General features: G+C 44.6%; 1 protein-coding gene across 2 annotated transcripts in view; it reads right to left on the reverse strand.

The window, feature by feature from the left end:
- Positions 1-5,787: 5,787 nt before the first annotated feature.
- Positions 5,788-27,894, reverse strand: part of Arpc2 (actin related protein 2/3 complex subunit 2) — a 32,057-nt gene continuing 9,950 nt past the window's right edge. For both annotated transcript variants that reach the window (XM_052191792.1, XM_052191791.1), the window contains exons 4-11: positions 25,786-25,898; positions 22,710-22,755; positions 18,551-18,737; positions 17,457-17,550; positions 11,210-11,336; positions 9,912-10,012; positions 9,339-9,439; positions 5,788-6,221 (exon numbers count right to left, since the gene is read on the reverse strand). In XM_052191792.1, the coding sequence (XP_052047752.1) occupies positions 6,197-6,221; positions 9,339-9,439; positions 9,912-10,012; positions 11,210-11,336; positions 17,457-17,550; positions 18,551-18,737; positions 22,710-22,755; positions 25,786-25,898 (794 nt within the window). In that variant the 3' untranslated portion in view covers positions 5,788-6,196. The remainder of the gene's footprint in view (positions 6,222-9,338; positions 9,440-9,911; positions 10,013-11,209; positions 11,337-17,456; positions 17,551-18,550; positions 18,738-22,709; positions 22,756-25,785; positions 25,899-27,894) is intronic.

Here is a 27,894-nt window from a genome sequence, read left to right on the forward strand (position 1 = left end):
TGCACTCATTAACACACAGACATAATTTTAAAAACATTGTAAAAAAAAAAAAGAGAACTAAGCTTACATGGCTAACTGCTAGAGCCAGAGTGTAGCTCAGTGGTGGCTGGTGATGGCAGAGCACACATGAGGCTCTGGGGTCATCCCTAGCACTGGGTGTGGGGGAACCCTACCCAAATAAATACATCCTGTGTATGTCTATCTGTGTCTATGTACTAGAGATGTCTATGCAGTATAACGTACTTATGTGTTCCTTTCCTACTGTTCTGAATGAAGCAAGGTCTCACTCAGTCTGTGGCCCAGGAACTCAAAGCAATCCTGCCTTGTGCCTCGGAATGCTGGCATTACAAGTGTGAGCCACTGGGCCCAACTCACTGTGCATCGCCCCCCATTTAGTACGCATCAATTATGATGTCCCTACATCACCCTGCAAACATGTGTGCTCATTTGGTACCCTCTTGTCCCCCATCACTTTTTTATTAAAGGATCCAATGAGTTTCATTAGAGGTGTTCACAGGAGCGGGAATGCCTTACCAGTGGCTAAATCATTGAAGAAAACGTCTCTTCGCCCTCCCTTCGGCATGGATTTTTGATGCTGACAACACACTGTGGGACCGAGACAGGGTTTGTTTACTATTATAAGAATATTTAATGCTATATGTTCTCCTATGATTTCTAATCAACCTCATTTTATTACCCGTAGTACTTCTTTAGAAACCAAATTGTCTCAGAGACACTGTCCCTGCCGCTCCCTAAAAAGTACAGGTTATTGCTGTTGCTTGCCTACCTGAGCAAGATGGTAAGACCCTATTGAGCTTTTGGGTTGTTTTTGAGGCAGTGTTTGTAAATGGCTGTCCTGGAACTCTGTAGACCAGGCTGGCCTTGAATCCAAGAGAGCTGCCTGTTTACCCGACTCCCAAATGCTGGGATTCATCACCACTACCTAGCTGGCTTTCTGTTGTTGTTTTGTTTTCTTGAGACACGGTTACATTATGCAGCCTGGGCTCACCTGGAATTCATTGTATCAAATATGTTTGTTTTGAAATCACAGAAATCCTCCTGCTTCTACTTCCAAGGAGGACTAGAGTTTATTGTTTTTAAAAACTGCGTGTGGGGCTAGAGAGACGGCTCAGTGGTTAAGAGCACTGACTGCTCTTCGGAAGGTCCTGAGTACAAATTCCAGCAACCACATGGTGGCTCACAACCATCAGGAACATGATCTGACTCCCTCTTCTGGAGTGTCTGAAGGCAGCTACAATGTACTTACATATAATAAATAAGTCTTAAAAAAACAAAACAAAACAACAAACCTGTGTGCACTTGTCCTCCCTAACATCTAGGAATTTCTGAGCCCGTGAAAGGGCTGGTCATGCAGGATCTCCAGGACACAAGGCAACAACAGGAAAACGGCGAGGAATCCTGGTGAGGATCCAGTATTAATGGTGTGGCAGAAGCCAGAGGCCTTGAATCAGATCAATGACTCGTTGCAGTGAGCATTTGCAAGTAAAGATGTGTAGACAAGATGATATACTGTGGCATACTATGGTTTCCACAATGAGATGCTTTTTATGCTTTTGTTTTCTCTTTGGGGGCAGACAGGTTGCAAGGGCAGTTATGAAGGGAAGGGGAGGGATGATGAGTAGGATTGATGTGTATGGTGTGAAACAAAGAATCAATAAAAAGTTAAAGGTTAAGCTCTCCATTAGAAGTAAAACCCCAAGACAAAAGTGAAGTAAAAAAGAATTCAAGACCTGAAAGGTGGAAAGAGCATCACGAAACACGGCCATCAAGGCATGCTGCTGCTGTTAGGACCACAGCTACACAGCAGCAAAGGGTACCTGCATTCAGGCTGGACCTTCCAACATTTCTGTTAGAGGAAGGAAGTGCCCAGGAAATCCCACCCTTCCCTAAGGATTGCTAATGGTGCTGGAGGACATGGTATCCTTTCCCTAGTGTAAGACTAGGAGATTAAGTAGGAAGAAACAGGGATCAGAGTGGGAGGGGAGGATACCAAAGGGTGGTGGGTAGTGAAATTATCTCAAAAGAAACGAAGCAAGCCAAGTTGCCACCACTGCCAAGAATGCATAGGGAGATCCAGAGCTCTCTTTCTAAAGTTGGCACAAAGGGAAAGGCTAGGCAGGGTTGGGTGGAGCAAACCTGTCATCCAAGCACTTGAAGATCAAGGCAGGAAGACAGCTGAGCTGCAGATTAGCCTGGGCAGAGTGACGCTCTGTCAAACAAAACAAAACAAAACAAAACAAAACAAAACAGAACGGAACAAAACAATAGTTGGTCATGGTGGTGCAAGCTTGTAGTCCCAGCACTTGAGAGGCAGAAGCCAGATTGGATTAGATAGCAGCAAATAAAAAAACTGACAAGGATACCAACTCTATCAAAACTACCACTGAAACTCTATTAAATCTCTCTCTTGTCCCTTCCCCCACAGCAGTGAGCTGGACTTCTCAGCCCTTTCCATCAGCCTGTGACATTCTTGGCCGCCAGCCCCCAGCCTTCTGCTTGTGTTATCACTGGCCTTTGTTCTTCTGAGAACAATACAGCTATTTTCACCTGGAAATCAAGGCTGCCTCAGGGCAGTCTCACCTGGAAACATGCTGGGATCTGTGAGACGTGAAGTCCTTTAATCCCTGCTGGCGACCCCTGAGAAGAGGAGCCAAAGAGTTCTCGGATGACTCCTTGAAGTTGGGGTGCTGCTGGTGGTGGTGGTGGGGAGGGTTTTACTTTAAAGGCTATAGCCTTTATTGACTAAATATTAGTAAAGTTCAGTCTTGATGGGCAATGTCGTCCTGACTCATTTCTCTTTTGTCGCCTTCCCATTTATCCCCAGAATTCTCTTCCAGGTCTCCAGTTCACCTGTGGTTGCCAGCAACTACACTCTCTCTCAAGATACTTTATTACCTCCCAGAAACAGGAGACCTTGTGCAGGGCGTTGGTGGCACACACCTTTAATCCCAGCACTCGTAGAGGTAGGGGGATTTCTGAGTTCAAGGCCAGCCTGGTCTACAGAGTAAGTTCCAGGACAGCCAGGGCTATACAGAGAAACTCTATCTTGGGAAAAAAAAACCAAAAAAAAAAAAAAAAAAAAACCAAAAAAAAAAAAAAAACCCAAAAAAAAAACAAACAAAAAAACAAACAAAACTAACAGGAGACCTTGTAGGTCCCTAGGAACCCACTCTAATAAATTACGCCTAATGACATAGGATATTTTAAAGTCTTTATTTTTTTCCATTTTTTTTCCTAGACAGGGTTTCTCTGTGTAGCCCTGGCTGTCCGGGAACCCACTCTGTAGACCAGGCTGGCCTTGAACTCAGAAATCTGCCTGCCTCTGCTTCCCAAGTGCTGGGATTAAAGGCGTGTGCCACCACTGCCAGGCTTGTTATCTCAAAATTAAAATGGTAGAAGAGTTGCCAGTATAAAGTCAGGTGACTGCACAACTTACTGATTGGCAAACTAGTCTGCAACACACTGCCTGAAAAATCATCCTGGACTTGGCACTGCATCTTGCTAGGAGGCAGCACACTTTGCTAGCTATCCAGGTCTCTATTCAGCAGGGATCTCCTATGTGAGCTTTGTGGAGTAGGCAGATCTGTTGGGATGTATGATGAGGAACTGGGCCCAGTCAGTCTGCATTAGCGCCATAGTGAAGTCCTGAAGTTTTAGGAAATGCCCTTTGTTATTTAAGATAGAAGAACAAGCAGTTTTAGTACAAGTTTTAGGCTGGGCAGTGGTGGCGCATGCCTTTAATCCCAGCACTTGGGAAGCTGAGGCAGGCAGATTTCTAAGCTCGAGGTCAGCCTGGTCTACAGAGTGAGTTTCAGGACAGCCAGAGCTACACAAAGAAACCCTGTCTCGAAAAACAAAACAAAACAAACAAACAAAACAAATAGAAGCTTTACTCAGAAGCACAGGCAGGTGCATCTGAGTTTGAAGACTAGATTACACAGCAAAACCCTATCTCAAAACCACCCACCCAGCCACCTCAAATCCCCCTCATACACACGCACATTGTACACAGGGTAGATGGAAAACATCTTGTTTTTTAGATAGTGTCTCACATGTAGCCCATATTGGCCTCAAACTCAAGTGTATAGCTGAGGCCAACCTTGAACTTCTGACCCTCCTTTTCTACCTCCCAAGTACTGGGAATAAAAGGTATATGCCATAGCATAGGGAGGAGTACGTGGTTAGCATCTGTTGCTTCTGCAGAGGCCTGGGTTGGTATTAGACCCACAGAGCAGCTCAAAAACACCATTAACTCCACTTCAAAAGGTATTTTCTTACCAGTGCACACACACACACACACACACACACACACATTTATACACATAAAAATAAATACTTAAAGGTGCATGCCACCAAACCCAGTATATATGGTGCTGATGATTGAACCCAGGGATTCATGAAAGGTTACATAAACATTATTGAAGTGCCAATTTATTTGGAGACTTAGTTGTGCTATGTGGTGTTTTTCTGAAAGCTGTCTGTGAGAGGATATTTTGCTCAAGCAGACATGTAAGGGGGCACATGACTTCATAGTGGGAACTTGCCAAAAACCTTCTTGTGGTATTCTGACTACTTCTAAAGACTCCTGCCAATCTGGCAGAGCCTCGAGGTTTCTTCTGGATTGATCCACTGCTATTGATTCCTGCTTAGTGTTTGCCAATTGGACTGGGGACTGTCACTATTGACGTTTGATGTACAGTTGATGTTTTAGACTGGACTACAGATATCCTGACAATGAGTATTGGAGTTGCCCCAAAGAACTCCTAAAAGGCCCTCATCCTCCTTGTCCATCCTTTCCCCCAACCTTTGGTTTAAGAACCCTTATTAAAGTAGGTTATCTAAGCTGGGGCTCTGTGGTTTAAGAGCACTGACTGCTCTTCTGAAAGTCCTGAGTTCAAATCCCAGCAACCACATGGTGGCTCCCAACCATCCTGGCACCCTCTTCTGGGGTGTCTGAAGACAGCTACAGCAGGGCAGTGGTGGCACACGCCTTTAATCCTAGCACTTGAGGCAGAGGCAGGTAGATTTCTGAGTTTGAGGCCAGCCTGGTCTACAGAGTGAGTTCCAGGACAGCCAGGGCTACACAGAGAAACCCTGTCTCGAAAAAAAAACAAATCAAAAAAACCAAAAAAAAAAAAAAAAAAAAAAAAAAAACCCAAAAGAAGGGCTGGAGAGATGGCTCAGCGGTTGTGAGCACCGACTGCTGTTCTGAAGGTCCAGAGTTCAAATCCCAGCAACCACATCATGGCTCACAACCATCCGTAACAAGCTCTGACACTCTCTTCCAGAGTGTCTGAAGACAGCTACAGTGTACTTACATATAATAAATAAATAAATCTTAGAAAAAAAAAAAGAAGAAGAAACATCTAAGCTTATACATTATATCCACCAAAGTACATTCCCAGCCCCAGAATATTTTAATTTGCCTGTCACACTAAGGGAGTTCCCTGGCTATGCAGCTGGGCAGTGTTAGCCACCAAGCTTTACAATGTAGAAAGCACACACACACACAACCCAAGGCGACTCATCCTATTACCCCAGGACTCAGAACACTGAGGCATGAAGACTGCTGGAGCATTTGAGGCCAACATGGGCTACAAAGCAGGACCAATAAAATGAACCCAAAGAAACAAGTGCCGACTTCTCGCTCCCCCCCCCAACGGTTTACACACCAGCCCTTCCTTCCTCTGCAAGGGAGGCGTGCTGGTTCCACCTTTTCCTCCTCTCTTTGGACTCAGAGTCCAGAAAATCAAACAAATTCTCAAGTAAGATAGAAAGATTTTCTTTATTAATGACCCCAACCGTATTTCTTTAGATACAGGAGTTTTGAACTCAAATACTTAGAAGAAAACAAGTTAAGATTGCATTACCTGCAACTCATTACCAGTAACATTGCAAAGCAAACAGCTTGGAAAAGGAAGGGGAGTGAGGGAGGAAAAATAAAAGGGAATTAAGTTGATCAAGTGGAATTTTTTTTTTTTTAATTCTTAGGAACTATCAAGTCCTTGCAAGCACAGCTCGTTTCTGCAGGTTATTTGCCAAACTCGTACAAAATGGAACCCAGACGGAGAATCCCTTAAGAACCTGGAGAAGGTGCAACAGGAAGGGCTACGATTATCCAGTAGCAAGCGGTCCAGCCTTCGGTCATCAGCGCTTCCTCCTCAGTTCCCAAGAGTTAGCGGGATGAAAAAGTCTTCCCCCTTCAAAAGCAGAGACAGAGTGAAGGCTTTTACTCCAGAGGTCCTTTCCTCACACCCTATACTCTAGGCCTGGGGCGGAACGCCAAAGGACACCAAACAAAAGCGGAGGAAAGTCTTCCAGCAAAGCCTCTAGAGCCACAGGGCTCTGTCAAGACCTGCCTTTCACAGAACAGGGCCACTACCTTTCTTCCAACACAACACTAAATATCACCATGCCAAGCCCATAAGCACACTGGACGTTCCCAGCAGATGAGAATAGACAGTGTCCCCTCTGTGGCCTTGGATGGTCTAGAACTAACTATGTACACCAGGCCTGCCTCTGCCTGTTGAGTGCTGGGATAAAGGCATGTGCTGCCACCCCCACATTTCACTCATTTTCAGATGGCTTCGATAGACCTGAATTTCAGCTCACTGAGGCCCCTTATACCCTGCTGATCCCATTTAGATAACAATTTCTTAACCTTTCAACAGGAGGAAGAAAGTTCAAAGCCACCTTAAAAATTTCAAACATTAGCCGGGTAGTGGTGGTACATGCCTTTAATCCTAGTACTTGGGAGGCAGAGGCAGGTGATTTTCTGAGTTTGAAGCCAGCCTGGTCTACAGAGTGAGTTCCAGGATAGCCAGGGCTACACAGAGAAAGCCTGTCTCGAAAAACCAGGAAAAAACCCAAACCCCACAACATTAGCTAGACATGATGGCATATGCTTTTAATCCCAGCACTCAGGTGGTGAAGGCAGGTGGATCTCTGTAAGTTCCAGGATATCCAGGGATATATAGTGAGATTCTGGCTCAAATGAACAAACAACCCCAAAAAATCCAACTCCAAAGGCTAAAGGCATTCTGGATATCATGTGGTAGGTACACTCTGGTCCACACACCGCAGGCCTGGTCCTGGCTTCCTGAGCCGTGGGATCCTTTTCTACCTAGTAAATCCCCAGAGGGCTCTAGACCTGCAAAGAGCCTACACATGGTACTCACTCCAAGGGCATTTGGTAAAATAGCCTGGAACTGAGAACTGAGAACTACGGAAACGGAGAGCAAAAAACGGAGTGCTCTGTGTTTACTGTTCAGCCCCAAATGAAACTGTTTGATGGCCTCCGGAGAGAAAAGCCAAGAACTGTGTTGTGCGGACTCCACAGACAACTTCTAGCTTGGGGCCACACTCCTAATAGGCCCACTTTAATCTACTGTCTATACTTAGCAGAATGGAGGTTTAGAACAACTAAATTTATTCCTGTAAAGGATTCATCCTTCCTCAGGCTCCTCTATCAGGACAGGAATCAATTCCTGCCTTTCTGTCCAATTCGGCAGCGACTACCAGGAACACCTGCTGGCCACGAGACAGAGATGAGGGCAGTCACCAAGGTGGAGGTAGGTGGTTTAAGCAGCCCCCAGGCAGTCTTAAGATACCACCTTCTGACCTGCTGTTGTTTTTCTTAGCTTGCTGTGTGTGGGTATTTCTTCAGGTCACCAACCCAGACCCCTTTGAGACTGCTCCTACTTGACAGCTGGGGGTGGCTTGGAACCTGCTAGTCTTGAAATCTCTGAGACGTGCTGGGCGGTGGGGATGGATGCACACCTTTAAGCCCAGTGCTTGGGAGGAGGAGACAGGAGGATCTCTGAGATCTAGGCCAGCCTGCTCTACAAAGAGCTCTAGGACAGCCAGGTTTATATAGTGGATTGACTACACTAGGCCCATGAGAAGTGGGACTATTAGGAGGTGTGGCCTCATTGGAGTAGGTGTGGCCTTGTTGGAAGAAGGGGATCACTGTGGGGGTGGATGTTAAAGCTCCTCCCAGGGCAGAAGAATCTGTTTCTTTCTCCTGGCTGCAGCCAGGTCAAGGTGCAGAACTCTCCTCTAGCACCATGCCTGCCTGGACGCTGCCATGCTTCCTGCTATGATGATAATGGACTAAATTTCTGAAACTGTAAGCCAGCTCCAATTAAATATTTGCCTTTATAAGAGTTGCTGGGTCATGGTGTCTCTTTACAGCAATGGATACCCTAAGACAGAAACCTTGTCTCAAAAAAACAAACCAGGGCTGGAGAGATGGCTCAGTGGTTAAGAGTACTGAATTGCTCCTCCAGAGGTTCGGACTTCAATTCCCAGCAACCATATGGTGGCTCACAACCATCTGTAACGGGATCTAATGCCCTCTTCTCTTCTGGTGTGTCTGAAGACAGCTATGGTATACTCATATACATATAAGAAATAAATAATTCTTTGTTTGGTTTTCGGATGAGATCTTGCTAATGTTACTCAGGCCAACTTCAAACTCCTGAGCTCAACTACTCTTCCCACTCTAGCCCCAGCAGCCCTAGCAGCCCCAGTAGCTGGTTCTGTGTGGTTCTGACACACCACCCAGGCAAGTTTTCTTTCCTCCCAGGTCACAGTGATGGCTGCTAGAAAGCACTGCTGTTAAGACTAGGAGGGAAGAAGAACCTGCAGGCGCCAGCAACAAGGTCTTGAAAGGACAGAGAGAACAAGTGTCTCCGTGGGCATCGCCTGACTGGCCCACCTTGCACTTTATAGATCCGCTGTGCAGTGGTCACACCTTAACATGGCATTTGATGCGGTCTCTGAACAGAGATCAGATGGAACAGAAACCTTCAGGCTGTATGTAGGTGGCAGAGCAGAATGGCAGGAGACTTACCCCCAAGCACAGATGCCTGATGTTCCTGGGCTTGGAAACCTTCAACTACTACACAGTACTCAGCTGAGCTCTCAAATGGCAATGGAGTCTAACTAGGTACAGCGGCCTCACACCGCTGAGTAGGGAGCGGGGGATCTAAAGGTGTTTTGAATGCCACCCACACTAGAGTCAACTCTCTAGGTCCTACACCATGTTGGCCTTTTATGTATACAGAGCCACACTGTTTACTACTCTGTCATCTTCCTCTCTGACAAGGGCAGTCTTTGTCCTGTACACAGTTCCTGCTGAGAGCAGACCAGAGGAAATAAGTAGGCACTGGCTCAGGCCTCTTCAGGTATTCCGGATGCATCCGGGTGAAGCCCTTTCAATTTCACTTGCACTTTGGCAGCCATATGCACACACAGTACTCTTCAGTCCCCTTGGCGCAGGCGTCAGGGATGGGAAGGCGGTTCCTCCTACTTACGTGATTGTTTTCATTTCTTTTTTCTCGGCATCTGGGCGTGCACGGTTGAGCACCTTAAGGAAGTCGGATGTTTTTGCTCGCATTCGTGTGTGAATATAGGCCTAAGGACAAACACAGGAAGATCTGAAGCAGGCTCATGTTCTAGAAAGACAGCAGTCCTTTCGTTGGGATAAGTCATGGGGGGTGTGGGGGAGCACATGGGGGGGTCAGGATGGCTAAGCAGCAATACCAGAAATGGAGACTCAGCCCTCTGCTATAGGCAGGATGAGGGGAGGGGAGAGACAGTTCTCTTACTAGGGTAGTGGGGGCCAAACTGGTGCTTTTGAGCATGCTATCAACTGCTCTACCACCAAGCTACCCTTTTGGTCCAGGAGATGGTTTCTCTAACCTTTTAAAGATTTTTTTTTTTTTTACTGTATTCATGTGCCTGCATGAATTTATGTATGCTATGAGGTCAGAAGAGAGCAGGAGGTTACTGGAAACTGAACCGGGTCCTCTGAAAGAGCAGTAGGAAGTCTGTTGAGCTGTCTCTCCAGTCCCACGGGGCAGTGTGGGGATGCTGGTGCCTCTCACCTTGGAGCACTTAATGTGGTAGTGCAGGTAGTCCCGGAACGTGTGGATCAGGTTGATGCTGTTGTCTCGCGCAGTGGCATTGGTGTGGCGAGGGAACAGCACTAAGACGGGGACAGAAACAAGGCATTACAGTGGGTGTGTGCACTACCCTCAGACAGCGGTCAGAGTGCCGGCGAGTGCAGGGAGGGAGGCTCACCACACAGAGAGCAAGCGCAACTCTGGGCACTCATTTCAAATCTGGATACCATATTCAACTCTAGCTTTCAGGGTTAGGAACAAACCGCTTTGTCCTGGGTTCTGGTGCTAAAGTGTAGACTGTTACTGTCAGGAAACCTAGGTTCTGAAGAAAACTCATCTCCTGACCATGACTACCAACCCCAACGCAGGCCTGGCTGGGTAAGCAGCTCTTCGCCTGTTGGCCTGTACATGCTGTCCTGACTTTTGCAGTGGACAGACCCACCTCTGGGCTCCTGTTCGTAATATAGTTGTCACTAACACCAAGAGCCCTGAGTTCTATCAACTGTGCTGAACTGAATGGCTGAGAAGAAAGGTAGAACTCTGGTTCTCAGTTTACCTTGGTTTGAAGAAAAAGAAAAGCGGATCTCTGACTTTGAGCCCAGCCTGGTCTAAATAACAAATTCTAGGATAGCCAGGGCTAGAGGGAGAATCCTTGTCTCCAAAAAAAAAAAAAAAAAAAAAAAAAAAAAAAAAAAATCACATGGGATAAAACTGTATTCACCATCAACAAACAGCTACACCTTTAGCTAAAGGTGAACTAAAGGAGACAACCTTGCAGTGTGGAAATGAGTCAGCTCACTAAGCTCACACACGTGAAGTTTGGTATTTTCAGTGTAAAAGAAGACTCAGCAAATCGCAGCTGAGCTTAGGCATTAGAAGCAAAAATCCAAGCACTGGCACGAGACAAAAAACTCTATAGAGCTGCCAAGCAATGCTGATGCGGCCCACCCCTCACTCCTGACATCAAAAGCTACCCCCTCCCCTCATCATTTAAGAAGAACTAACAGGAAATGACGACGGCAGCAAGTCAGTGCCTATCTTTGTCATCAGTTCCGTGACACCACAGCTCAGAAGAGGAAACACAAACATGCCATGCCTGCTTCTGCCCACTGAAAATGTTCCTTACGGCCGCCTAGATTTAGGCACTTGGCTATGTGAATGCTAGGCGGCTCCACCCTGCGATGAAGGTTTTGGGTTGTTTGGTGCAGTGTCCAGAATGAACCAGGCTGGTGTGTAGGTTAGGCAAGCACTCTACCGCTGGACTACCTCTCCAGCCTCACCAAAGGTGATGTAGCCAATGTTGTCGCCCACGGCAGCATCTGTGTCTTTCAGCTCTAGAGGAGGTTCCCTGTGGCTAAAGAGGACCTGCGGGGCGGTGTGGCTGGCTCGTCGTCCTTCTTTGAACTCCTGTGGAGATAAGCAAGGGAAATTTGTATGCGATGAGCAGCACTCAAGGGTGTTCAGACCCTTGCAGTCCTTCTGACCAGCAGATAACTACAAATGAACCTTCAAAGCTCAGGTACAAGAAGTGCTAGCTGCCTTCAGTACATACCAGAGTCAAGGAGGCTAGAGAGCCCTGACCAAGCCAGACCTTCAGACTGTGGTACAACCCTTTCTTCTTTTGGGTTCACATGGTAAGAGGATCACGATTCCAAGGCCAGGCTGGGCTACACAGCAAGCAACACACACGCCTGTCAGGGCAGAGTGGGAAGATTGCACCAGCAAGAGAAACAGCCACAGCACAGGTCTGGCTCCAGTGGAGAGAGCACTGTAACTCACTGCTCTCTCATGTGCAGGGTGAAAGGGTGGTTCTTTGTTTTTTAAAGGGAAATCTTTAAAACTTCATGGTAACTGGGACCCAGGCTTTAGCTGGAGTTTTACATTCTACACATACACGAAAGACCTTTACAAACTGGCTGGGTTCCCAGTACTCCCCTGCTCCTGTGCCTCTCACTTCTTTGCTTTCCCCATGTCTTTCACCCCCTCACCCCCAGGCAGGCAGGGCTTCATGTAGCTGGGATGATTGTAAACTCATTATAAGATAGCCAGGCCATCTCTCCAGCCTGATGAGGACTTTTTTTTTTTTAAAGAATTTATTTTATTTATGAGTAGCTGTCTTCAGACATACCAGAAGAGGGCATCAGATGATTGTCAGCCACAATGTTGCTAGGAATTGAACTCAGAATCTCTAGAAGAGCAGTCAGTGCTCTAAACTGGTGAGCCATCTATCTCTCCAGCTCAATGAGGACTTTTTAAAATAAATTATGTATGTGTTTATGTCTCTGGGTCCTCTGTATGTATATGACAAGAACCTTGAACTCCTGACTACATGGCTTCTCCAGCCTCATGAATACCATGTTTTATTGGGCGCTGGGCTTTGATCAAGTAGTTTAACTATGAAATCTTTACCTGGTATTATTTAGAATTTAACAGTTAAAACTCTAAAGCAAATTTAACCCTTCCATTTAGGGGCCAAACATGACAGAATGAAAGAACTCTTCCTAAGTTGTCTTAGGAGGGTAGGGCAGGGGAATCGAGTCAGGCTAGCAGAATTACATAGAAAGACACCCCCTCCCTCAATTAGACACACAGACAGACAGTAAGAAAACACTAATCAACCAGGAGTGCACAGAACTTGGAAGGGGACATACCTCACAATTCAAGGCTAGCCCCAGCCTACAGAGAGTGTCTCAAAAAACTAAGCCAAACAACCCAAAATAATGAGAGTCCATGTCCTTAACCAAAGTAACAAGCTGCAAGAAAAAAGGACTAGGGAATTAAAAAAAACAAAACAAAAGAAAACAACAAAACCCCAGGCCATTCCCTTGATCCTTTGATCCCCAGACCCTGTGTATTCCCATCTAAAAAGACAAGGGACCGAAACACCTTCTGCAAGAGTCCCCAGCAGTGACAGCAACACATCATGCAAAGCCTTGGCTTCACTGCCCCGCCCTTTAAAAAGAAAGATATAAATCTAACATGGAGACTGAGTCGGTCTCCTGAAACAGGGCAGCTGCATGAAGTTAAGGACAGCCTCGGGGTTAGGACACTAAAAACATGGTGGGTACAGCCATGACAGGAGGTGTGGCTACGGCTGCTCATCTACCTCTTCTTCTACAGTCAGTCTCCAACAGACAGGGACAACTGGACACTCTGAGGGCTGCTATTCCCTTCTCCACAAGCATCTCTACACTTCACTATTCACTAAGACATCTGGCTGCCCTGCCAGGCTGAGATCCTTAGGCCAAAACTCCTGTTTTATTCCTCTGTCTTCTCTGTCCTTCAAAGAGTCTGTCTAGCATAGTTCTGCTGAGTAAAGGAAAGCATGCCTACCCCCCACCCCCAATACAGAACCATTGCAATGGGCAGGAAGCGGCAGAAGAACACAGTATGGCAATCTGAACAAAAATGGCTTCCATAGACTCATAGGAAGGGCACCATTGGGAAGTGTGGCCTTGTTTGAATAGGTGTGGCTTAACTGGAGGAGGTGTGTCATTAAGGGTAGGTGTTAAGGCCTGGCCTAGTTAGTGGCTCATTCTGTCTTCCTGCTGCTGCCTGTCTATCCAGACGGCAGAACTCTTAGCTCCTCTCCATGTTTGCACACCACTTTGCTTCCCACCATGACAATAATGGGCTAAACCTCTGAACTGTATGTAAGTCAGCCCCAATGAAATGCTTTTCTTTACAAAAGTTACTGTGGTCATGGTATATCTTCACAGCAATAGAAACCCTCAGACATACTGATTATCAAGTCTTAAGCAAAATATAGATCATGTGATATTCTGCTGATTTTATACACTGCCTCTGAGATAGCACTGTACTGTCTGGCTGCTGTTGGGTTAGGGAGAAGAGAAAGAACACAGTTAGCTCCCTTCCCAACATACTCTTTTCCCTAAAGGAAAGATATTTGGAGACAGGGTACATGTTGTAAAGCCAACACTTGGGAAAAGATTAAGAATTAAAGATCATGGTGGTGCACGCCTTTAATCCCTGCACTCAGGAGGGAGAAGCAGGCATTTTCTAAGTTTGAGGCTAGCCTGGTCTATGTATCAAGGGACAGGATAGCCATGAGTATACACAGTAAAATCCTGTCTCAACCATCTTCTCCACAAAGAACAAAACAGAATCAATTAAAAGCAAGCAAACAAACAAACAAACAAACAATCAAGATCATCCTTGGCTACAAGAGATCTAGTCTCTTTCTCCTTTTCTACATCCCCCCAAAGGAATTAATCAGCACTTTCTGTGGCAGGAAATGGCCTGACACCTTGATGTCTTCTTCTCTTCTTCCCAGCTTTCTCCTGAAACAGCAACAGCAACAGTCTCCCAACAGACCCCACCTTTGTTTATCTTTCACACAAATCAATCAGATTTGGTTTTTTCTTCTGACAGGATAGGACATCTGTTGAATACCAGGACATTATTTCTTTTTAGAAAACATTTGTTACATTTCATTTGCTGTGTGGGGCACCTGTGCTGCAGCACGTGTGTGCAGACCAGAGAGCAACTTCAGGAAGGTGGCTCTTTCGTCCCACCATAAAGGACCTTGGGATGGAATGCAGGCCATTGTGTTTGGTGGCAAATGATTTTACCTGCTAAGCCCATGGGGCTATTTCTTTCTTCCAAGAAAGTATAATTAAATCTGGAGATAAACTATTTATGAAAAAGGAGCATCTTAAATCAGGGTTTAATTCAAGCTGGACATAGCACCATACTCCAGAACTCAAGAGACTAAGGAGGGAGGACCACAAATTACTGCCAGCCTAGGCTACATAGTGAGACAGTCTTGAAAACAGAAGTGCTCACTTGAGTAGCACATGCACTAAAACCGGAACATACATTAGAAGATCAGCATGGCCCACGAGTAAAAATGAAATGCAAATTCCACACTTTTCTTACTGGTCCCAATGAAACAAAGAGTGTCTTAACACAAGCAATTGACAGATGTGGTGACAGACCCTCTAATTCCAGCACATGGGTGGTGGGGAGAGCAGACTGCTCCAAATGTGAAGACAGCTGGGTAAACACTTGAGTTCTGGGCTAGCCTGGGCTGCATGGTGAGAGGCTGCCTGTTTTAAAAAAAAAAAACAAATCAAAAAAGGAGAAAAAGCAAAGCAAAACAAAACTAACTTTTCCTGGATTCAGGAAAAATCTTAGGTTATTAACATGGTTTTCATGGTTACCAAGGCAAATCGCCCCAGCCTCTGGTAAGGAGAAGGCAGCTGAGGAGATGGGGCGCCATCAGGGAACAGTCATCGCCTAGAAATACTGGCAGCACACATAAAAATCAAAACCAAAACCACTACAATAGGTTTGCTTTCCGTTTTAGGTAACTGTTCTGCCACACAAATGTTCAGGAGTCTAAATTCATACTCTTCTCCATACACAAAAAAGAACATTTATAAAATACTACAGTGCAAACTGCAGTAAAGTCTAGGAGATAAAATTTGAAGTATAAAATAGCGTGGATGGAGGCTGGAGAGATGGTTCAGCTAAGGTTAAGAGCACAACTGCTCTTCTGGAGGTCCTGAGTTCAAATCCCAGCAACCACATGGTGGCTCACACCATCTGTAATGAGATCTGATGTCCTCTTCTGGGGTGTCTGAAGACAGCTACAGTGTACTCACATATAAAAAAAAATCTTTAAAAAAAAAAAAAGAAAGAAAGAAAAGGAAGAAAAAAAAAAAAACAGCTTGGAATGTTCCAGGAACAAGGTGGAAAAAGAGTTAAAAACAAACAAACAAACTCACCCCCCCCAAAGAGACAAATTCATACTTCATTGTTTTTAACATTAGTTGCTAGCCTACATTTAGCCCATCTTAACTAATGTATTTAGTTCCCATTAACTCTGCAGAAAAAAAATATGAAATATCTAAGGGTTTATTGTTAAGAGTCTGATATTTAGCCTTTTGTTTTCTTCACGAAGCCCAAGACTATCAAATGCCAAAGTGTCAACATTCAAGTTTCTCTGCATAGGGACTCCTAAACTAGGGCGCCTGATTAGTTAGTCCCAGTACAAGGTCATTATTGAGGAGAGCATTTTGAAAATTCCCCTTGCTAGGTAGGAGGCAGTTCAAACTCCAAGCAGAACTGTGATAAGCACAGCTGTCTTTCAAGTCAATGGGGGCTGGGGAGGGAGGGGAAGGAGATTCTGCTTCAGAACTTTCTTGCTAAGGAAAAAAAATTAAGGTAAGGTCTTACTATCTATAGCCTAGGCCATTTTGAAGCAATCCTCCTGTCTCAGGCCTAAGTGGTTGGATTAGAGGCTGGGCCACGAACCTGGCTGCTTCAGAATTAAAAAATAAAACAGCATTCACCATTCTGCCAAGGATAGGTAAACTTATAGCTTTAAAAAAACTAACCAATGTATTAAACTTTGAATGTTGACCTACCTCAGAAAGCAGTGCCTGAATACCTCCTGACCAATCAGCTCTCAATGTCCAGTGACTGGCCAGCAACACAACGCAACGGGTCTAGAAAATGCTGAGTTCCACTGCACCAACATCCCAAGGACAAAAGGTTCTTCTAACTCCCGGAGGGACTCTTTCCAGCAGGAGGCAGTCTATGGTGACTCACTTAGCCTGTGGCAAGGCTCTCCTGTCAGTCAGGCTACAACTCCATCTACTGTACGTTATCTCCTACTCTGGAGTTCATTACTGACCATTCTGAAAAGGCATGGTCATAAACCAAACCAAGAGTAGATCTTGCTACAAAACTGAGCAAACACCTACATAAGGAAATGAGACTGCACTTCAGATCAAGGACTCCACCACAGAAGGAAGGATAGTTACTAGTCAGCCAAAATTAATTCACTCTCTTGCCTTGTCTGCCAGAACCATCAACAGGTAACAGATATGAACGTTTTGGGGCTATACTGGTTGGTTTTTGTCAACTTGACACAAACCCAGACATATTAGGGAAGAGGGAATCTTGAGGAGGAACTGTCACATTAGACTGTGCTGTGGGCATGTCTGTGAGGCAATTTCCTCATTAATGACTGATTTTAAGGACTCAGCTCTTCTGTCGTACGGCACCCCAGGGCTGGGTTCTGGATTGTATGAGGAACCAGGCTGAGCAAGCTATGGGGAACAAGCCAGAAAGCAGCACTACTCCAGGCTGTCTGCCTTGGTTCCTGCTTCTAGGTTCTGAGCTATCAGGACTTCCTTCAGAGACTGACTGCAACCTGGAAGTCTAAGGTGAAATAAATCTTTCTTCCAAGTTGTTTTTGGTCACAGTGTTTTATCATAGCAACAAAGAAGCATGCTAAGACAGGGTTGTTTACTACATTTTTAAGTTTCAACACTAACAGAACAGTTGTCTTTCCTATTCTATGGAGTATGTGATATGCATGTTGTTCTGTCTGTTACCATTTGCTTAGGCACTGGAGGCCAAACCTGGGACCTTATGCATATCAGGCAAAAGCTCTGCCTTTGAGCTTCAAGTCCAGACCATATTGGCTGTGTACACAAGTATGCAAAGAATTAGCTTCCTACAGCACAATTTCCCCTGAAGATTTTTGCTCCGTACCTGCATGAACACCTTTCCGATGACCACATCGTCGTCATCCTTAAAAACCGTGCTGAAGACTACTGTGACTCTGTCTTTTTTAGATTCCACATACCTGAGGGCACAAAACTTAGGAATTAAGTACAGCATCAAAAGAACTGTTCCTAACCTCACCTACAAGTAGAAGGGTGGAGTCTAAAGCATCTATCAATGAAACACAGGTGAACCAGAGAGGGTATTTGGAGTCGGCAAAGGCAGGGCAATAAATGCATTCCCAAGGAAATGAAATGAACAAAGCTAGATTCATTTATCTTGTATATATTAGGCATTTTAAGTTAGTTATTCTTGAATGTTATTTATAAAAAAAAAATCTCTTTACATATGATAGGGTCCATTCACATATGTATGATTTTATATACTTCATACATATAACTTAAGAGCTGCAGTAACTGCATCTATGTTTAGCCTCTGGTGCCTGATTACCTGGGACATCTTTAAAAATTTTTATGTGTTTACTTAATTTGATACGTATGGGGTGTTTTTCTGGCCAGATACCTGTGCACACATGTGCCTGATGCCCTGGAAGTGGAGTTACAGAGAGTTGTGAGTTGTCATGTGAGTTGAGAACTGAACTCAGATTCTCTGAAAAAGCAGTAAGTACTTTGAAGGGCTGAACTATCTCCCCAGCCCAAGGGAAACTCTTCTCAGTAAAAGAATTCAGAAAAATAGTGCCTTGAGCCTGGAGATGGCTCACCGATTAAGAGCACTGGCTACCCTTCCAGAAGACAAGAGTTTACATCTCATCCTACAAAGCTTCCCCACAACCAGAAAATACCAAAACACATAAAATAAGGAAGTCTAAAGAATAAACACATTTAAAGAAATCATAAAATTAGTGCCTTAAAGCAAAGCATAGGATTTTCTTTTCATCTTTTGTCAACTTTAGATGCTTAGAAATGGTCTATTTTATTTTTTATCATTTATATCCCAGATTAAGAAACTCTGTAAGAAAGAATTTCAACAGGCTCCATATACCGCTGATGACACTCCATTTCTTTCTAAGTGCCTTGCGAGTCGGCCACACTCAGGCTTGAGGAGCAGTAGTTGATACTTACATGGTTTCATCATCCCTATAATGGATAACTGCTCTGTTCTCTCCTTCTTTGCCCTCTTCTTGGAATTGGAAGTATTTCTCAAACACAGAGGCAAAACAATTTCGCTTCAACATGCCAGCCTGATGCACAATAGAATCCTTGGATGCAGGTAGATTTTCCAGGTCATACAGCAAAGAAACATTGTATCCTTGTGGGAGGAAAAAAACTATCAATTAGTTATATGAAAACCAACAAAAACCAAACCAAGGGCTGGAGAGATGGCTCAGTGGTTAAGAGCACCGACTGCTATTCTGAAGGTAGAGAGTTCAAATCCCAGCATCTGCAAGATGGCTCGCAACCATCCATAATGAGATCTGCTGCCCTCTTCTGGGGCGTCTGAAGACAGAGACAGTGAGCAAGTGGGTCCCCCAGCAGCTCCCCCCCACAAGAAATAGTGTCTGAAGACAGCTACAGTGTACTTAAGTATAATAAGTAAATAAATCTTTAAAAAAAAAATCAGACTCATCTCTCCTAAGTAAACATAGTGGAGAGGCAATTGCTCATCTCTACCTATCCTATACCATAATATGTATTTATAGATAGTAATAAATCCCAAGCAGTAACAAAGATGAACAGTTACAATTGTAGAAGTAACAATCTGGAATTCCAATTGAAACTCTAGGTTCTAGAAACAGTTGTGAAGAGGACTGTATGAAGCTAAGCTGCACATGTCTGTATTTTCTCTAACAGCTTAATATGCATGGCTAGCAGGTGGAAGATTTCTGGGAATAAAATACGACCCCCCCCCCCCCCCACTACAAACCCTCTGAGAGATGAGGCAGGGCAGAGAATCTGTTTCTCACATAGTTACTTCCCCCAAAACGTCTATCTGAAAATGTAATTTCCAGTGTTTTCGGAATTCTCCCTCATTTGACATCCATGCCTTTCTTCAAAGAAGTCAGGACAGGTAAGCGTATCTTCATTTAGAAAGAAGTTTTTCAGAGAAGCAGGATCTTGTTAAATACAGCACAACACAGGCTACTCTGTTTTGAACTGAACAGAAGTGGGTCCAAATTCTGGCCTCACCGTATGACTTTGGAAGACTGTTCAACCTCTACAATGCCCTCATCTGTGGCAAAAGCAGGGAAGGAGGTCCTGGGTAGTGGTGGAGGAAAATGTAGTGAGTGGACGGGAAGAGCGGCTGTGAGCAGCAAGCTGAGTACAGGGACAGTATTTAAGTAGCGTGTGGCTGCAGGCCTGCAATGCCAGCCAGCACCCAGGAGACTGAGGTCGGTATCTTCTGAGTTCCAGGACAGCCTGGGCTACACAGCAAAACTGTATCTTAAATAGCCACAGAATTTATGGATGAGGTCACCAATACATGGGGCACAACAGGGACTGAGAATCGTGTTTACTGACCACTAGGTGACCCTGCCTTCTTCTGTAACATGAATGCCAGGAAAAGGTCAGTAATGGTATACCAAAGTCTAGACTTATTTTCCCAATACCTTTAAACTTCTGGGGATCATTTAAAACAGTAAATGATGGGAATATAGCACCGGATCTCCTATTCCCAAATAATCAACTTTTATATTATTTATTATTAATAAGGTTATTCCTTGGGCTTACTTCCTCTACCTTTCTGAAAGCACAGGCTGCTTAAATCTTCACTCTAAGTGATGCTTTGCCCATTTTTGTTATGTTAATATCAAAAACTGTAACAATCATTACTCAACTTTGGGGTATTTGAAAAAATTAAAAAACAAGATAACAAGCTGGGCGGTGGTGGCGCACGCCTGTAATCCCAGCACTCTGGGAGGCAGAGGCAGGCGGATTTCTGAGTTCGAGGCCAGCCTGGTCTACAGAGTGAGTTTCAGGACAGCCAGGACTATACAGAGAAACCCTGTCTTGAAAAAAGCAAATCAAAAAAACAAAAACAAAAACAAAAAAACAACAACAAGACAACAAAGAATTAAGGTTTGCTCAGAAATCCATCCAAAAAGCAAAGTATAACCGATGTCTGACCTCATCAGGGACTTCCGATCGGAACAGCACACACTGAGGATGAGTGCGTGCACATACACAGACGCACAGGATGCACATGCACTGAGGATGCGCGCGCATGCACGCACACCCACACATACAGACACACAGAGGGTGCACACCCACACCGAGGATGCACACACACTAAGGATGTACACACTCACTGAAGATTCACATACACACTGAGGGCGCGCACACACAGAGGATGCACACACACACACCAAGGATACACACACACACACACACACACACACTGAGGATACACACACCAAGGATGTACACACACACACACACACACACACACACACACACACACACACACACAAACACTGAGGATGAGGATCAAGCATCAGTTAGTCCACTGAGGGTGAAGTGCCTACTACAAAGCCTGGCCGGCCTCAGCTCAGCCAGAATGTATGCACAGGAGAAAGGAGGACAGTAGCTGTCCCTGACCCCCAGAACCACATCCCAGACATACATGCACAGAGTCACTCCTTGTTGTTTTGAAACAGGTCTCTATTGTAGTCCTGGCTGTCCTGGAACCAGCTCTGTAGACAGTCCTGGCCTTGAACTCAAGTAGCTCTACCTACCTCTGCCTCCCTCCCTCATGCTGGGATAAAATCCTGCTACAATACTTTTTAATTTTCAAAAAAAAAACAAAACAGGACTGGAGAGATGGCTCAGTGGTTAAAAGCACTGACTACTCTTCCAGAGGTTGATTTCCCAGCAACCACATGGTGGCGCACAACCATCTGTAATGGGATCCGATGCCCTCTTCTTGTGTGTCTGAAAACAGCTACAGTGTACTCATCATATATATAAGAAAAATAAGAAAAATCTTAAAACAAAACAACAGCAACAAAACCACCAATCATCAATTCCGTGGCTGACTGTGCTTCCCACAGCGGCCTGAAGAAGCTAGTAAATGCAAATGCTACCTTTACATGGTTATTTACACTAATGTCACTAGGGGTTGTGAGTGGGAGCCAGTGTTTGTCCATTCTTCCCAAGGCCACTTATTTGTGTATTCCTGTGAATAAATGGAGACCAGGACTCAATCTGGGGTGTTTCCTCAGGAGCTGTCCATCTTACTATTTTTTTTTTAAACAAAAATTTAAAACTAATCACTGGCTTTGTTTTAATCTGAAGTTACAAGTGGCTATGAGATGCCATGTGGGTTCTAGGAATTGGACCTGGGTCCTTTGGAATAACAATTAGTGTTAACTGCTGAGACGTCTCTCCAACTCTTTATCTTGTATTTTGAAAAGGGGTCTCTCATTGAGAACTAGGGGTTGTCAATTGGGCTAGCCTGGCTACAAGCAAGCTCTGGGGTTACCTGTGTGGTGTGGGTAGCCCTGGTACTGTTTGTATTTTAATGTTAATTCTGCTTCCTCCAGAGGGGCTGCCCAAGGAGGAGTTGATGGAGTACTCAGGTGATTTCATGTGACCCTTCTCCCCATTTTAACTTGTGATTGGGTTGTGGAAGGGAAAGGTGGGCTGGAGGTTTTAGAGAGTGGAGGAAGAGAAAGGAGGAGAGAGGAAGACGGCAGGAGGAGAGGTGGAAGGACGATGGAGCAGAACGACACGGCCCAGAGAAGCCGCAGGTAGCAAGGGGTCTCACAGGCGGGGAAGAGTAGTGTAATGGTAACCTGGTAACCCTGCCGGACCCAGGGGTGCAGCTTGTAAGTATTGTAGCTGAGTTGTATGTTTTTGCATGGGCTTATTGAGGTTGGAGATTTATTGCAACACTTTATCTACTGTTCAAACTTAGGTCTTCATGCTTTAGAGATAACTGCTTTACCAACTGAGTTATCGCCCCAGTGCCAAGAGACTTTATGATTATGCTCAGAGAGCACTCACTCTGACAGTGGAGGCTCTTCTGGCTTAATGATCGATCTAAACAATCATTCTTGGGTGTTAATAATAACCCACCTATCAATTCTTAACCCACTGTGTATCACACTGAAATAAGTAGAGCCCTTTAATGGCTACTTACACAGAGGGAGCTGACTCGAGAACTGGGCTCCTGCAGATGTATTTTATAGAAAGAAAATTTAAACAAAATCCTCTAGTTACAAAAGGCGGGACACAAACAGGACAATTGCTACCATTCAGAGCTGCTAGCAGTGCTACATACCTGATTCCGGGTTTACCAAGAAACTCCCATACACCCTCTTTAATAACTGGAGAGAGAGACAGACAGACAGAAGAAAAGTTAATCCAAAATTTGTGGTAATTTCATCATTTTATGAAACACACAGTAGTATTTTCGATAAACTTTTCCTAAACTAATCTCCTTTAATTTTCAATTGGTGGGCAGCAAACTAGAGGGGCAAGTGAACTCACGGAGGTGACAAAACAGATCTCTCATAGAACTGGATTATAATCCAAAGGTTAGTTCAGAGGCTGTCTCTCAAGGGCCTGTTTTCTCCTTTCAGATTCTACACTGCACTTTACAGAGTGGAAGCAGGCAAGTTCAGGTGTGACAAAAGAGTGTACCAACTAAACACAGGCGGAAGCCCAGCTCAGGCAAAGGAAGGGGACCAACTTCCAGACACTGATTTCTGTTAGTCAGTATGTTAATAACATTGTGTGCTATAAAAGAACTTGGCTCATAGCTGGCTTTTAATGCGAAGGGCAATGGCTAACAGAATCTCAGCGAGCTAGTATACTAGTATTCTACACATTAATGTCTGCCTACCTGGAATTTCCCCATCCAAACACTTACTCTGCTAACCGTGTCCAGCTTTTTGGAAGGAGAGTAGCCCAAGCCTTGGAGAAGCTCAGTAAGCTCTCAGAGAAGCCACTCTTAAATATTCTTTACAATTATCTCAAGTAATGGCCTCAAAATAGTTCAGTCAATAACTTCCTAATATTTCTGTACTTAATCCACATCTACAGAATTTGGTTAACAGTGTGAATACGAATTCATAATCACACTTGCTTACACAGAAAGAAAAGCAGCAACATGCAGTACAATATTAGGCAGCGATCACACCACAAAGTGGACTTTGACAGAAGCACAACTTAGGAGAAGGGCTCAAGGTCACAGCCTTGGTCGGTGGCCGTGGAGTTTTGACCTTCAGGTGTTCCACGCACCGCTTCTCCTAAGGTCTGGGGTAGAAAAGGAACCCTGGCACGCTCCCTCTGAGCTACACTCCTACACAGCTGATACTTCAACAATGGGAGTAGCAAGCCAGGCAGTGGTGGCGCACGCCTGTAATCCCAGCACTCTGGGAGGCAGAGGCAGGCGGATTTCTGAGTTCAGAGGCCAGCCTAGTCTACAGAGTGAGCTCCAGGACAGCCAGGGCTACACAGAGAAACCCTGTCTCAAAAAAACCAAATCCAAAAAAAAAAAAAAAAAAAGAAAGGGAGTAGCAGACATGCAGCAAACCAAAGCCCCTCCAGTTTTACTAAGTCAATATTCTGAAATCTATAAAGCATTTAGAACCACGTTTATACCACTTTTAATCTTTTGTTCTTTCTTCTTTAAAGTATCTTAATTTTTTACTTATGATCAAGTGTGTGGCTGCTGGTACCAAGTGTGGAGGTGAAGACAACTTCTACATGTCAAGCTTTCTCCTTCCACCATGATTCCTGGAACTAAACTCAGGCCATCAGGTTTGCATGACAAGTGTTTTCTCCCACTGAGCCATTGAAGGCCTTCTCTGTCCCTGCATAACCCCTGACCATTTCTCTGCTACCTTCCTGAGACCAGCCTCACTTTGTAGGCCACACTGGCCTGGAGCTCACGGCCCCTGCCCCACCTCCCACTGCTGGGCTCACAGCTGTGTACCTCTGCAGCACACTGCTCACCCACACTTTCAATCCTGATTCACCTGTACATGTGTGCTTCTTTTTAACAGTCAGGAGAAGGGGGAGGTGATCTACCTACTTATAACTATTAAATCTGCCTACTGCGCAGCAGAGTGTTCTGCTTCCTGTGGTTATCACAGGCTGGTCACTGTTTAACCCACCCAGGGAGTCACTTAGTGCTTACTCCGCTCCCACACTGGGAATGTTACTTCCTCCACCCGCTTGGGCTCTTTGGCCTATGTGGGAGCAATGAAAACTGCGATGTGTTCCAGAGTTGCTCTAGCAGGCCAAGCACAGGATGGAATGAGTCTTAATAAATCCAAGCCAGGTTGGGTTGCAAGCTGCAGCAGACCAGCTTGTCTTCTGATAAAATTTCCTCAAATTCCCTCTGGTTACTTCTCTTCCTTCAGCAAATCAAAAGCACCTGAACAAAAAAGGGCTCAGCTCCCCTAAAGATCTTAGAACCCTAAATTGGATTGTAGAACAAAACTTTACAAAGTTCTATATCGTTATTCCTTAATACACAGCCCTTTAGAAATCTGAAGTTGTTCAAAAGTTACCACTATCAGAAAGAGAAATTGTTGCATCTTCACGTAGCAGATTAAGGAGAGCCTCATTCGTTAAAACTGATTCAGGAACTGAGTCATACTTCCTGCTTTGTGACCCAACCACAATGTGCACACACTGGTGTAACAGCATTTTCTTTCTTCCATAAATGGCTCGCCCCAGAGCAACTTGCAGTTCAACAGGAACCAAACCTTTTACTCTAGCTATCCAAAGCCAGGGCACAAGGCCTAGCCAGCCCTTTGCACTTCCCTGTGGTAGTTATAAGGAAGGACAGGTGCAAAGGTCAGCTCTAAAGAATATTCGTTAAATACACTACGAATTCCAAGCCGCCTTGATAAGATTCTAAATATGGAACAGAACCTGTCTTATTGTAACTATAACTACTTTTGCACTAGTTAAGGAAATATTTTCTCTATTATTTCTTGAGCACTGTTTCGTTTACATTATTTTGTAAGATCTGTCTAGCCTAAATAATTTGAAAAGAATAAGATCCTGAGTTGGGGATGGCGGTGCATGCCTACAATTCTACTACTGGAAGATGAAGGCATTAGCAACTGGAGGCTTGCCATCCAGCCTGGGCTACGTGAGACCCTTTTTATAAAAAGCTTCTAAACTTTGCTTAGGAAATATCATTATTGCTCCAAGATAAAACCAAGCAAGCAAAGAGCCAAAATCTTCTCTGGAGAACATTTTTATAGGAATGGAGTTTGGAAGCCCCAGTTAGCTGTATAAAGCAGCCACTGTAAGGGTGATGAGCCCTCACTGAAGGGCAAGGGGCCAACAAAAGGTAAAGTAAAAACAAGAGTCCCAAGGAAACCATCGGAACTTACCTCATCAGCTCCATGTGCCTGAAGTTCCTTGTAGAATTTCAAAGAAATACTGACCATCACTTTTGTTTTGTCTCCATTAGGATTTGAAATATGATAAAGGACGCCATCAAAATCTGTGAAAAAAGCACGAAAGCTCGCTCACTCTAGAAATGGGAGTAATCTCTCAGGACCTACCACGGAGTTGGCCATGAGGAGACCTCTGATAAGAGAGATGCAAGTAAAACCATGTTTATTTTTAGTTCATGGGAAGCCAATCCCCCCCCACACACAAAAAAAAACTGCTATGGAATTGCTCCATGACCCCCTCTCTTTGGTCTCTCTTAAAATGACAAAGCTATTTTTAGTGTAACCATAGCTTATACTAAAGTAATGTTTAAAAAAGCCCTTTCGTTGGACGTTTCCAAGAGAAAGAAAGCTATAAACAAATTCATCCCTGCAGCATTAATGCTGGTCCGCACGTGGGGCTTCTCTCGAAACGGACTCACCCCACCTCCAGTTATCTCTATGTAAATCCTAGACATCTGACACACACACACACACACACACACACACACACACACACATCAAGATGTAGCTTAGGGAGCCGGGCGGTGGTGGCTCACGCCTGTAATCCCAGCACTCTGGGAGGCAGAGGCAGGCGGATTTCTGAGTTCAAGGCCAGCCTGGTCTACAGAGTGAGTTCCAGGACAGCCAGGGCTATACAGAGAAACCCTGTCTCGAAAAAACCAAATCCAAAAAATCAAAAAAAAAAAAAAAAAAAAAAGAGGTAGACATAATATTACATGAACATAATCACAATCAGTCATGCTCAAGTCTTAATATTAAAGATTCTACTTTAATATTAAATACCTGGTAAGCTATTCAACTATTACCTATTGTCTAAGAAAAAACAAAGCCGGGTGCTGGTGGAGCACACCTGTAATCCCAGCACTTGGGAGGCAGAGGCAGGTGGATTTCTGAGTTCGAGGCCAGCCTGGTCTACAGAGTGAGTTCCAGGACAGCCAGGGCTACACAGAGAAACCCTGTCTCGAGAAAAAAAAAAAAAGTAAGAAAAAACAAAAAACCCACAAACACTGTTGTCTCAAATATATGAATTAAGGGGACTGGAGAGATGGCTCAGTGGTTAAGAGCACTGACTGCTCTTCCAGAGGTCCTGAGTTCAATTCCCAGTAATGGTATCTGATACCCTTTTCTGGTGTGTCTGAAGACAGTTACAGTGCACTCCTATACATAAAATAATTCCTTATAAAAAATATCTGAATTAAGATCTAGACAAGACAACTGATTATCTTTTAAGCCTCCTTTACTCTCTAGGCCTCTCTTTGGCTCTTTCTTCCTGCACTACAGCGAGCCGAGCTCATCTGTAGCATTACTGCAGATACGCACTGACGGCCAGAATGCAGAGAACTTGCATGGGAGTCCCGAGAACCATGCGGACTGGGCAGCGCTAGCGATGAGGATGCACAGATGGCACCCACCTTAGGAGCTACAGATCTTCTCAGATCCTCCAGGCAAGCACTTGCCTTTTGGACACTTAGCTGTAAAATCTCTGAGTTCACATTTAACTAGTCAATTCTTTTTTTTTTTTCTTTTTCTTTTTTTTAATGAAACACAGTTTCATCATGTGGCTCTAGCTAACCTAGAACTCTCCATGTAAACCAACCTGACCTCAAAATTTCAGAGCTCCACCTGCTCCGCCTCTGCCTCCTGGTACAAACATACCACCACACACAGCCAACAGGAAATGGAAAGAAACAGCATTTCCTGACTTGACAACCAAGCTCCACCATTGGCAACCCTGCCTCCCCAAATGCTAGGCAAACTTAGATGATGGCTGTTAGATTATAACTCTGTAGACTTCCAAAGGAGAAAGACAGTTCTTTATACAAAACAAAAACCAAATTTCTATGATATCAAGTGTCCCCACTCACTAAGATAGGCACTCACTGAACTCCAAAGTCAGTCAGCAATGTTACAAATACATAAAATAATTCTCGAAGGCCTCAGGAAAGACTTGACAATCAAAACTTCTCTTTTCAGGGAAGCAGAGCTAGCTCAGTGGTTAAGAGAACTGGCTGTTCTTCCAGAGGACCCAGGTTCAATTCCAAG

Source organism: Apodemus sylvaticus, chromosome 9, assembly GCF_947179515.1.
Source record: "Apodemus sylvaticus chromosome 9, mApoSyl1.1, whole genome shotgun sequence".
In the NCBI taxonomy this organism is placed as follows: Eukaryota; Metazoa; Chordata; class Mammalia; order Rodentia; family Muridae; genus Apodemus; species Apodemus sylvaticus.